Here is a 14,049-nt window from a genome sequence, read left to right as displayed (position 1 = left end):
TTATTATTTTATTTTTTCACCCGTGTTTAGTGGAAACTGCGGATGCAAAGTCCGCACAAAGGCGGGCCGTCTATACTGTGCGTGCTTGCCGACCTATTAGAACACAGGCGGTGTTTTATGCCTTTTGACCTTGGTCACATCGAAACATCGCGGTTATGCAACAACGCGGGTAAAAGTTATGTCCCCCGACAACCGCGTTAAATAGGGAGTGTACCCGTATTTTAATGTTATGTTTGTGCTCTAGGGAAAATCTAAATCAGTTTATCTGTTAACTGATTTGTTTACATAGCCGCTTTTATAAGAGGTGTGCATAACAAATGAAATGTTTACATATGGCTGTGTGTTTTAAAGTTATATAAAACCGGTTCTTAATTTCATAAAAGTGTTTTAATTTTGTTAAGTTTTAAACGTAATAACAAAGGATCCAGCTGCTTGCAACAGAAATCAGACACGCGCGCGCGTGTTGAAGGTCACGCCTGGGCGGGCAAGCCAACCTGCTGACTGACGGTAAATATGTTACCACTTATCTCCCGTTACACTCTGCCATGTTTTCTTTATCTAACGTATTCGGTGGTAGGCTTAAAAAGATAAATGATATGACATATGCATTTTCAAGTATTATTCTACGCATTTATATTATGTAAAGATTACTTCCCTACACATCTTGGAACACATTAAATAATTTAGCCTTTTATTTATGTGGACTAATGCTTCAGAATACGCGATTTCGATTAACACGAACATTTTTAGGAACGAATTAGTCGTGCTAAGTGAGGGATTGGTGTATTGTAATTTGTTCTGTGATTGGCTTGTGGTTTGTAGAGTGAATGAAGCGTGCGTGTGATTGGTCGGTGAGGTCATGTGACTTCTCCTCCCTGCGTGGAGGAGAGTGTGGCAAGAGTTCACCAGTCGTCCGTCGAACGCCGCACAAGTAGGTCGCGTTCGGTGGCTTCTCGCAAATTATGTAAAAGTATTTGAAGAGATAATTTAACGTTGGTGGTCAGAGCCATGCCGAGTATTAAATTAACCTAATTTTCTTTTTATTTCGTTCGGGCAGTATTTAGAAATTTTGATCACCTTCGTTGGCGTTTTGGCTCATGGCGAAATTCGTTTTCGCTGGGTGCGGCCCTGTTCGAGGTCGCACTATCTTCGTGTACTTACAGTAAGATTTTACTGAAGGACTTAATCTACGTTATTTTTTGTTAATCTTCATCGCCCGAGCTGTGAGCATTCTTGACAAGCGAACGTACGAATGAAACGAGTGAATGAAACATTGAAAGTGTTTGGATTCGTCTGTGCATTCTATTTGAAAAAAATAAAAACAACAAAATTAAAATCGGCGTTGAACATCTGTTTATTTTTGTATATAACGAAACGTTATAATTTTCAAAAAAGTTATTTTACTATTCTTTGTGTTTAAGAACTTTGCTGCTGTATGGAGGCAAAGTTCAATAAAAAAATTATCTAAAGCATATAGTTAACATAAAAAAGAACACAGAAAATTGTGTTCATCATATAAAAGAAACACCATCAAAGTGATAAATAATATAGATGCTATATATGTTCGAATACAATTTTCTTGGCTAATAAATTATACGTAAACCTGAAGAAAACCAAATCACAGAAACTGTGTTCGCTGGTTTTGATATTTACACAAATAGGTACTGGTTAATGGTAGTTGTATCTATTAGTTCAAAATTAAAAATGTATATGAGCCCATGTTTTTCAATTAGTTTGTTACATAAAATATATTTCATTCATTTGAAAATAAACCACCTGTACAATATAGATGAATTATTTAAAACATCTGATAACACTGCCATTTAATAATAGATAAATAAGTTACCAAATAGTTATACAATCATTACTTTTAAAAAAACTGATCATGGCCATTCATATAGCTGCTATTATAATCAACTAAAATTTTTCATTTAGTACACAAAGATTATAAAATGTAGAGAGTTCTTTTGATTCATTTTACCTGTAAAGGACCTTCTGGTGGAGTGGGTTTATCTGTCACTGTAACTGTCACAGTTACAGAATCCTTTCCGGAGCTGTTAGTTGCAGTGATTGTATATTCGCCAGAGTCACCTCGTTGTAATGGACGGATTGTTAGCTTAGTATTGTAGTCCACGCTGTCAACTGTCACTGACTTTGAAGATCTGTACAGCAAGCATTAACATATTAGTAAATGTTGTAGAGTAAAATAATATAATAAATTTAATGTGTTATTTTAGAATAATACATATTTTTATTGTTTTCCAAAATTTTTGTTTCCAATCATAATTTTTTTCCCTTAAAACTAATATTAACTGTAATTATTGGTCTTCAAATAAACATAAATTTCTGGCAAATGATCACTCTAGTATATTCTCTTGCACATTTTTTTTTAAGTTGAGACAGTATCTACAATGTTTTTATATAGGATTTAATGGTTATTTGTGCTAAGCATTTCGGAGGCATGAAAAGCCCAAATATAATATGCATGCATATATATATATATATATATATATATATATATATATATATACACACATATATATACATATACATATACATACATACATAAGTTAATTTTCTTTTGTTTTAAAAGACTTATGTTTTGTTTGAAACTACACACAATTTTAAAACAGAATGATTCCGACCCTAGAATCCAAAGTTTAATAGGTAAAGTGCAACTGCAAAAATGTGTTACAAAATATAAAAGAAAAAGGAAAAAAAGCTGGTGTTTGTCGTCGACCGGGACTATGCCCTCCCACAAGCCCATTGTGCCTCGCCCCGCTTCAGGCCCCTTCTCCTCCCCCCAACACTCTCTATAACCCTGATGTAATTTAAAAACCTTCCGCCAACATGTGTGTGTGTTAGTCCACCCTGAAAGAGGCGTGAATAGAATCTGTGCCACATACCCCTAATGTTAATTACCTAATTACTATAACTGTCATTTTGAATTTCTCATTTCAACTCCCCAAGTGAAAGTTTGTGCGATCAAGACAGTGGGAGTAGAACGTAGTGTACTTGTCACCTTCCGCACCCAATACGTACATATGTGTCAGCTCTAGAACTTGATGGGTGGTTACTAAATGTGTCAGTACTCCTCCCTGCAGTGGTATGTAGGGCCCACTCCAACCTCCTTCCCAAACCCACTTTAAGACTCCCCCTCCTGATGTACATCTTATAAGTGTCAACATACCATACTTGTGTAGAAGGCATATGGGGTGCACAATCACGTTAGTAACCATCCTGGCATTTTATAAGTGTCTCCCAGCCACAGCATCAAGTTGTAATGGTTTTCATTTGGTTGTGGTAAACCAACTGTATGTAACCATTTCTGAGTGGTTGCATTGATTAGTGTGTTGAACATCATTACAAAAAGGAAATGTAAAACAACTTAAACATTACAAAAAAACAAATACACCAACCAACTTTCCCTCAAAGATAGGATGTTCAATACATCATTGTGGACAGGCATATTTTCTTTCAATTTTTACTCATATATATATATATATATATATATATATATATATATATATATATATATATATATATCTCTGTGTGTGTGTGTGTGTGTTATTACATTCTAGAACCAATTCTATACATAAATGTTAACACTTATAGGCATACTGAACAATAAGGTTATATGGAATATGCAGGGACTGGAAGTAACGCGCTACTAGTAACGACGTTATTTGTAACAGTTACTTTTTATGGTAACGATCGTTGTAACGCAATATATTAAGTTTTCAGTAACTGTAACTGTAACTGAATTACATTTTTCTGCCTTAAAGTAACGATAATTGTCGTTACTTCTTGCGTTACATTTTTTAAATGTATTTCTTATTGAACGAACAACGATTTGTTGATTTTTTCAATCCCAGAGCGAAAATCCCGACAAGCATATTATTTGCAATGTTATTGCTTGTACTTGTAAAACTGCTGTTGGCTAGCCTGCGCTCGTATGTTTATTGTCATTTATTTAATATTTGCGACATGCGGGTTTACTGCTGTGCTGTTTAATTAATTAACCTACCTGTGCACATGCGCGAAAGCAATGACATAATCTAATGAAGCGAGAAGCCCAGAAAGCAGTCCAGAATTTTTGTTGCCGTGGCCTTCATATTCTAATTTTTTCGAAGTTCGGTCGAGTAATATAAATAACCTTATTGTGAAGTGCTTATTGTGTGGTGCTGCAAACAATTTTGTAGTGTGAACTAATTACTCAATGTAATTTAAGACCTATTTAAATTTTTTCAGTTGAAAGAAACATTTATCTTTACTAAACAAAATATGTTTTATTAGCTTTTAATTATAACAATTTTAGGTATCACATTTTTAGTTTTTCACAAAGTAACTGTTAAAGTAACTTACAGTTACTTTTCTCAGAACTGTAACTGTAACTGGTTTATTTTCAGTAGGGTAACTTGTAGTTGTAATAGGGTTACATTTCCAATGGAGTATTTGTAACTGTAACTGAGTTACTTTTTAAAAGTAACTTTCCGGTCCCTGGGAATATGATTATATATCATGTAGGAAAGAGTTTTCTTTTCCAGACCAGTGTTGCCATATTTTGCATTAGAATTAAAAAACAAAAAATAAATCTTTTTCAGTATAAAATTCTTACTTTTGTCTTTTGTATGCAATTGTTGTAATAAATGCACATTTATAGAGTCATATTATGGACAATGTCCGTATTTATATTGCTAGCAGTCAAATACCCTGCCAAATTAATGCAGCATTGAATTTTTATGAAAATAATTTAATTGATTTTTCACTATTTATTCCAAACCATTTGAACACTTATCATAAATTTAAAACATCTCTTAATACACATTTTTTTCTTGCCCCTATCAAACATAATTGTTGACATAAAATGACAGTAGCCAGCAGATAAGACATATATTTTCTCCAGCTGGTTGTTTACTGACGATGGTACCTTGTAATATTTTATGGTAAACCCTACATGGGACATCTTAAAGAGACACAAAACAAAAATATTTTCAATAGTAACCTATGAAGTGACAATATTAAATATAAAACAATAGTAAAACCTACTTTTCTCAGAGTTTTTAGTGGTGTATAGTATCTTACCTTAACGGAACACTGCCAAAACGCCATTCTGTTGTTGGTGGCGGTTCACCAGTGATACCCACATCAAATTTAAGTGCTGCTCCAGCAGATATAGTGACGTCATGCAGGTTACGCCTGTCAATTCTCGGTGCCACTGTTAAATAGTTACTTAGTTGTACATACATCATACATATACAGATAGACATAAATTGATTCAATGAATGATTTCATATTTTGTTGGTCTAAAATATAATTATATTAAAATACTTATGCCACTAGTTACAAAGTATTGAAGTATGTAGGAAACAACTGTATCAACTATAAATAAATTAAAAATAATTCATTATTAAAGATGTACATATTACAAAACTGTCATGTTCAAACTACTATATACCATTTATTAGATCTTTTAAATTACTCTTGAGCTGTAAAATAATTACTGTCATGAGGTAAGATATGGTTTAGAGAAAATTATGGAATCTTTATGATAAAAGAAGATAAAGGTTTTAAGTTTAATCAAAAGTAAATAAATTATATTAATTAAGCATTCATAGAAAAAAAGTTTAACCTAATTCTTGTGATGTCTGATATTTAGAGGTTAAAAATTTTGTCCACACTGTCATCATTGTGTTGTCTATAATACTTGTTTAGTTTCATAGTTGGTTCTGTTTGTCTGACATCAGCTGATTCACTCTTGTTATCTGTGAATTTTTTTCGTATTTTTTATTTATTTTTTTGATTTTCAGAATTTTTTCATGACCAACAACAGTGCAAAATGGCAATGGCGTATGTCCAATAAAACTGCATTAAATTAAAAAAAAGTTAATTTGGGCAAAGAGATAGTACAAAAACTGTCACTCATGTTTGAGAGGCTATTAAAAGAAGTCATAAAACATTTTTTTTGCAAGAACGGCTAGCATGTGCTCAAAAGATTCTCATCATACAATACAAAAAACTGCTGATTGTGGTTTAGCAATTGTAACTACATATACAATATATTCTATAACAATACACTTTATAAAGGTTATTTATGTTGGTAAAATACACTTAATTGTACACCAGAAAGAGATAAAATGTTGACTATCTGTTTTATCTATGGGGCAACACAGAGAACGAACATGGAAACCAAAATTCATATGTAAGTCTTTTGAAGAGCACATGTATATCGAAGGATTTATGAGTCTTAAAATTTACTGTCGCCCATTCTGTAAAAATGAAGTCACTACTATTTTACACAACGTAAATACTCGTGGGTTATACCGGACTTCAAGTTATACCAACAAAAATATATTGTACCATCATGCATAAAACATAAGATTATCATATCCTGTAATGAGCAGCTGTTTTAGCAATAAAACAGAAGTAAATGACATTGGCACTATGAACTTCAAAGATAAAGTCTAGTTTTTCTTTGATAGCTAGCTTCTACAACCAAAAAAGTTAGAGACGGGTCGAGTCTTGGTTTATCGAGTCGAGCCGAGCCGAGTTGGGTCAGATTGACTCGACTCGAAAACCGAGTCACATATTTTATCAAGTTCAAGACTCGAAACACGTTTCGAGTTAAGTACCAGCATCGTGACATTACAGCACTTTATTATAGGTTGTCTTGACGTTTTCGCCAAGTCATTAATACAGCAAGAAATGATAATGACCTTTAAAAAAAACAAATCCCGTGCAAACCTAACCTTGCCCGCTACCGTGCTACGGCGCTATAATAGGTACAAGTGCAACCAAACCTAGGCCTACCACTACCTTCATTTATGAACGTGACGTCGTAACGTGATTTTGTCGATAGTGGCGACAGTTTATAGGACAAAATTATGTCACATGACCATTTTATATAAAAAAAATGCTTGGAAAACAGCGTGCACTGTTTTCATTTTGTTTTTCATCCTGCGTTTACTTCAAATACGGTACCGTATTTGTTTACAAAATACGTCAATGGATTTTCACTGAAGAAAAATTTGTTGCAAAACGCACATATATTAATAATCATCACGTTTATCGTGCCCCGTTTATAATAACTCGTATAAACAAGAGATTTCCGTAACCTAAAAATAAAAACATAAAATAATTATATTGTAATATTTAGTCAATAACACCAAACCGTGATGCGTGAAAATGGCTGCGTGTTAGGCCAGCCAGACTTGCAATTTGGAACTAAATTTAGCTGTGCTCCGCTACGCAGCGCTGCGTTACAATAACGTTTAGGATAAAATAATTTCTTTTTGTTTGAATAAAATATAATAATAACAACGCTCATGCATTTTATTTGGCAATCAGTTACTAATCGCCAAATCAAATGCATGAAATATTTATTTAAAAACATATTGATATTCTTGTAGTTGTAACAAGTTCCGGGCGAATAATCTTGCCGCGGAAAGTGTATTTACATTGAGAATGTGACAATGTGGCAAGGCCTATATCCATTGAGCTGTTTGTTCATGTGGGGATCTGCCGGTGGATCGGAAAAAAAAAAGTTACGTAACTCGGGAAGCCTTCTTTCCACAGACGAAAGAGCCAAACTCCCAATCGTACATCTTCGTTTTTTTTTTGTTTATTGTAAATAAATATGGCGGTGTTGATAAAAGGAAATACCATAAACAAGGCAACGGTATTTATTTGTACGCCGCCATATTTTTCGTTTGCAGTGTGTCCGTGAATGTTTATTTTGGACAACATATGATAACTATGGTAAATTAGGTTAGGTTAGCTACATTATAAATACTTTAAAACATTGTGGACGGTTGATATGGTTAGGATAGCTACATTAAAGATACTGTGAAATCATGTTGAAATAAAGCTTAGTTTTTTATATTTAAATAACATAATGATTTGCTAATTAATCATTTAAAATATTTAAATAATGCAGATGCATCTTGGATACACAATTTTTATATCAATGGGTGTTGTAATATTTTATTTATCATATTCGACGCAAAAAATTATAAAATTATGAAACTCGAACTGACTCGACCTCTTCAAAAATTTTGTGACTCGAACTCGACTCGACTCGACTCGAAATATGAATTGCTAAACTCGGCTCGACTCGACTCGAAGCCAAAAAACCTCAACTCGTCCATCTCTACAAAAAAGTGTGGAATTTTTTCTGAATTATTTTATGGAAACTGTGTGTGTATACTATGTATATGATTCAATTACTAGGGAAATATTTTTATTGACATTTTAGTGCTATAGTTAAAATTGATATCAAGCATTACGAAATTTTAAATTTTTGACTGTGCTGTGGCAGCGATGTCTCTAACTAGTAAAACACTTCGCCATTCTAGAAATCAGTTTGAAAAAAAAACACACACACAACTTTTCAAAAAGAAGCAACAATATGCCTACTTACAGAAGCGAGGTTTAGCAATGAAGTTTTTGCTAGCTTCTCCTGGTTCACTCTGCCCAGCTTTGTTCACGGCTATAACCCTGAACTGGTACTCGTTGCCTTCAATGAGGCCGTGTACGTTAGCTTGTGGTGTGGGCGAGTTAGTTTCTAATGCCTTTTCCCACATCACACTGAAACATACATTGTAATATTCTTTTGGTGTCACACATTTAAAGCAAAATATTAAGCAGTAAATCATTTAAATGCACGACAAGGTTACAAACATATTAAAATAAACTTCATTTGTAAATAAATTATTCCAATTCACAAAACACTTAATACAATCAGGCAGAGTATAAATGAAATTGGTACAACATTCATAAAAATGGTATGAAAAAAATATCAAACATTAAAATTTAAATTACCTGTACTTATCTTTCTTCTCAATAATATACCCAGTAATAGGAGAGCCGCCATCACTGATTGGTTCTTTCCAAATCAAATCAATGTGATTTTGACTCCAGTCTGATGGTTCAGGTGCTCCAGGAGCAGTTGGAACAGCTACAATATATATTTCAGATTATTGTTTAATGAAAATAATTGTTTCTCTTTTTAAGTGGAACATGTTTACTGTTTTAAAATAAAACTTCTTTATGGCATAGGTATCAGGCAAAGGTTTAGTCAATTATACTTTATTTTCCAGGTTGGGTGGTTGGTGAAACTACGTTAATTAATGCGTAACATAAGCATGACTTTTGAATATGCCATTAAAAATCTTTTTAAACTCTAAACATTTCCAATCAACTGTAGATTTATCATTTTAAATCCTAAAATTTCTAACAGAAAACTTTGATTTATTACTGTTACCAAGTTTTTTTTTTCATGGCCCAGAGACACAAAAAATGAACAAAATAATTGTTTGATTTTATTACTGGTCATAATTTGATTCTACCACCAATTTTAACAAATTTTTTGAATCATTTAAAATTTTTAAGACCACAAATATTGCAAAGGAAATTTTTGATGTCTAGTACTGGTTGTATTTAAACTTCACATCAAAACTATAGGTACATATGCAGGACATGTAGATTAGGCAGAAATATTAATAAAATAGATGTAAAAATGATTTTGTGTATTGCTGTAGTCATTACTGTGAACAATGAGATAAACTGGATCTCTGTAATTTGGAATGCTAAAGTGGCAATCTTGTTCACGGCACACAACACACGTATGTATGAGAAGAGCATGGAGGTGTATGTAACTGATCTGAAATTCCACTTAACATTCTGTATCTAATTTAACATGGTAACAGCTATTACTACAAATATAATCATTTCTGAAACCATTTTTTCACAGTCAGTATTAGAGAGTAACTAATATAAAATAATTGAATTATGGTATCAATTTATTTTCACATAAAAACAGGGATTCATACATTTTTAAAATCATAATTTTTCCTTTTTGCTTGTAATGTACCTATAAAGTTGAAAAAAATATTGTTCAATTTTTCTAATATTAGTCGTTTCTCAATGCTTCTAATGAGCAAGGGTATCTCTTAAAAACTTTTTAAAATAATATATGCACTTCAAAATACCAATATGGTATTTTATGGCCATGTTTCATTTCTTAAAAGAAGGTCCTAAAGTGTATACCGGCCAATATCGTTCTATTTCTCTCTGCAATTGTTATCCAAAAGAGTAACGGAATGGCTACCATACTTTTGTTTGGACATTTTGTTATTGAAGAGAATGTGCAAACTTCAAAATACTTCACTTTGTGCTATATGATGTCCTTCCAGTATTTTGGGAGTCATTTAATAGTGAACTTGCACTTCAGTATCAACTAGATACACACTTGTATTTATGAAGTCTACAATTGCTAACCAAAAAAATTGTATCATTCCTGCAAATACAAATAATAATAGAACTCAGTCTATGTAAGTTCTGTTACTGTACATATTTTTGTTTGCAAAATGTTCTCACTTGGATTCATCTTATTCGGCAAGTGCGCATTAAAATTGCGAACAAAATATGGTTCAGGAATGATCATGCAAAAGATCTATGGTATCAAAAGGATTATTTCTGTTTTGGAAGCAAACAAATATTTCCAATTGCACGGGGACTTCACCGACCAAAATGTAATGGTGCAATTAAAAACTGGTATTTTAAATACATTTAATCCAGACTATGGCTGGTGTATCATAAGCAAAATAATATCCCTAACCATGAAATAAAAATTTGGAATACCATCAAGCACACAAGTTAAAATAATATTTAGTGTGAGAAAGAACAAAGCTTTCACTCAAAAAAGTGTCACTGAGAGACAAGCTTTTAACATGCAGTTGAATTGACGACTAAACCGAAAACAAGTAGTTTTCACACTTTACATATACATGAAACAGAACTGTTTTGTTGATAACTTATTCATAGTTGGAAATGTCAAGCACAGTACATGAAGTGAATATTTGTTCATATTTGAGTTGGCAAAAATATTACCTCATTTGTCATGTGAGACAGTTTTTAAAAGGTTATTGAAATTTACTTACTAGTTATAATGTAATTAACTAAAGTTTAATCTAATAAGGTACTTATAGCTGACCCCAATTAAAATCTTATAATTCTTTTCTCAACACTACCCACAGTTTTGATGTGTAGTTTAACTATAGCTGTATATCGGAAAATACTTTAAATTTAATCTTAAAATTTATCACTGTAAAAATTGACTTCTTTGACCCTGCTGATATTCTTTATTCTTTTGAATAAATACCAAATAACCACATAGAATAGTTGACTAAGTGAAGATGAATGTAATGTAAACACAAATATTTTTCACAGATTTTTCCAAAAGAATTGTTCAGAAAAACTGATTTCAAAGATGAGAACAAGTACATATTTTGAGACAGTCTGAATTGAGACTTGAATGAATTGAAGACAGGAGAATATTTCTGGTAGCTGGTTTAGAAATGTTACCCATGGTGATGCAAAGCTGTTCAGGATTCTCACACTTTTACTTTAGATAATTTTCCTGATATTTTCCTATTTTCCTTGTTCAAACTTAACACTTTTCTCCTGGATCAAGTAAAATTAAAACATCATGCATAAATATTACTCTATAAATATTCATTAAAACATATTTTATAAACACAACACACAAAATCTTTTCCCGCAAATTACACAAGATACAATGTGTCTATTTCAATCAATGTTATTTAAACTGCACTGTCAGCCCATAAAAAACTTTACCATATTTTATCGAACTTGCAAACAAGAAATTATTGTGATTAGGAAAATGACTTGCACCATTTGATAATGCCTCAAATGTTTAAATCATTAAATCAACACACAGTTGATTCACTCACTGCCTGTTTCTCTAATGTATAGTTGATAATGAAATCAAATAGGTTTTCAACAACACGTGAATTTGTCATTAAGACACAGAATGGTTCTTGGATATTAAAAGAACACACTAATGTAGAAAATTACTAATCCAGTTTGGTAAATAACATTTGGTCTATTTCCCTGTGTTTACCAGGTTTTAAGGATAGGTTTTGAATTCCCCTATTTTTTTCTGTTTTCAAGATTGTTTCTGCCAGTGGGGACATGGCTTTTATTTAAACTGTACCCATTTTGATTCCTACTTTTGTAACGTTCAACACAGGAGGTCTATTGCAATTTTTATTTAAACATGTGACATATTTTGGCATTTTGAATATCAAATTCTAATTTAAGTTTTTAGAATTTTTATATTTAGTAGAAATTTTTTTATTCTTATATGAAAACATAGAACTATTATTTAAATTTTACAATTTTTATGCATTTCATGTTACCACTATAAATTTCCTATTTAAATCTGTCCAAGGACTAGTTAGAAATAATATTATCTCTTAAACTAAGAATATTATGACATTAAAAGACTTACTGAAGGGATCCTTAGCAAAAATTGATGAAAATGTTTCCAGTGGTTCGGAATCACCTTCTTTGTTGCTGGCCTTTACTCTAAACTTATACTCATGGCCAGGAATCAAGCCAGTAACTTCCATTTGTGGTTCTTTGGTGCGTCCAACTGGCAGCCAAATTCCTGTGTCAGGGTCAAACTTTTCAACCAAGTACGACTCGATTGGTTCTCCTCCGTCATCTTTGGGTTTCTTCCATTTCAGTTGACAACCATCTTTGTGTACATCCGACACTTCTAGAGGACCCTCTGGCTTTCCTGGCTTGGCTAAAACAACCATAAATTTATCAGTAAAATTTATACAAATTACAAAATATATTATTACCAAAAAACAAAGTTATAAATATCTTAGCTTTGAAAGAAGAATAAAAGAGAACAGAAAAAACACCATGATTACTTTAAATTTAATAAAACTTAAGGTTTGATGTTTTGACATAAGCTAAATAGCATTACATACATCATGATTTTTAATATGGATTTTGCAAAGGTTCTCTGGGTGCAAATGAAATAGTACGATGGCACCCCCAAAAATGATGAATGTGAATAATAGCATCTGAACCTAATTTTTTTAAAAACATAAACCTCATATTTTTTATTTAAACTGCAAAATTCTCAGTTTTCTAATGTGACGTTCTTTAATTATAACCCTACAATTCTACAATATAATATATAATAATATGATATATATAATATAATAATCTATAATTCAATAAAACTGCATGTAGTTCAAAAGTTAATATTTTTTTTACATAAAACACTGTACTTCAAATATCACTATTAAAGAGAAAATATAAAAAAAGTTTTAGTTAGTTCATTAACATAAGGTTATTAAAAAATTATGTACTGGAAGAAAAACAAAACCATTATTTATTTCATAAGCTGTAATATTTGAGAGTTGATTTTAAATATTAATGTGATAAATACACTTACAAACAACTGTGATCTCGACTTCTGCCGTGTCTGAGCCATACTTATTTACAGCTTGAATTTTGTACGTTCCAGTATCTTTCCTTTCAGGATTATCATGAAAGAATTTTGTATTGTACGGCACATTTTCTATCCTTCTATAAGTTGTTTCTTGCAATGACTTATTATTGAGACTCCACGTCACGTCTGGGGGTGGTTCTCCTGAGATCTTTACATCAAAGAAGATTGGTTCTCCTTCATGCACTGTGATGTTGCGTAAGTTGCGCCTGTCAATTTTTGGTGCCACTGGAATACAAGCATTCACAATAAATAACAACAAAAGCAATTAATTACAGCTTCTAACAATTTCAAAACATTACAATCCTTATTTTGAATATCAACGAAATTGTTTAAAAAAACTTACCTTTTAAAATATAATTCTTTAAAAAATGTGAAAAAAAAAATATTTTTAAATGTTTGCAAAGTAATTATTGCCATAATAAATCTACAACATGAAAACTTTATTTAATTATTTGTTATTTATCCCTCAACTTAAAGTTTTTTATAAAAATGTGCATCACCTAAACATGTGTTCAAGTAAATAGATTGGTTGAATAACAATTTTTATATATATTTTCCCTACTATAAAGGCAATTTTTAATCAAATGAAAATTTATCATGATCTCATAAGAATTCATTATTTCTCTGAAATTAGGAACTGATAATAATGTTAAAGCAGCAAAGTTTGCTCAGTTACATAGTTATATCTTACAAATTATTTAAAATATTTTATTAAC

General features: G+C 31.7%; 1 protein-coding gene across 1 annotated transcript in view; it reads right to left on the bottom strand.

The window, feature by feature from the left end:
• The window catches only part of LOC134529473 (twitchin), a 547,023-nt gene that overhangs the window by 156,907 nt on the left and 376,067 nt on the right, over positions 1-14,049 (bottom strand). Inside the window, exons 86-91 of the mRNA XM_063363606.1 lie at positions 13,277-13,558; positions 12,314-12,613; positions 8,821-8,956; positions 8,420-8,586; positions 5,086-5,218; positions 1,982-2,162 (exon numbers count right to left, since the gene is read on the bottom strand). Coding sequence (XP_063219676.1) covers positions 1,982-2,162; positions 5,086-5,218; positions 8,420-8,586; positions 8,821-8,956; positions 12,314-12,613; positions 13,277-13,558 — 1,199 coding nt within the window. The remainder of the gene's footprint in view (positions 1-1,981; positions 2,163-5,085; positions 5,219-8,419; positions 8,587-8,820; positions 8,957-12,313; positions 12,614-13,276; positions 13,559-14,049) is intronic.

The sequence above is a fragment of the Bacillus rossius genome, chromosome 2 (assembly GCF_032445375.1).
Source record: "Bacillus rossius redtenbacheri isolate Brsri chromosome 2, Brsri_v3, whole genome shotgun sequence".
In the NCBI taxonomy this organism is placed as follows: Eukaryota; Metazoa; Arthropoda; class Insecta; order Phasmatodea; family Bacillidae; genus Bacillus; species Bacillus rossius.
Note: the sequence above shows the minus strand (reverse complement) of the source record. Positions and strands in the feature narration are given on the sequence as shown.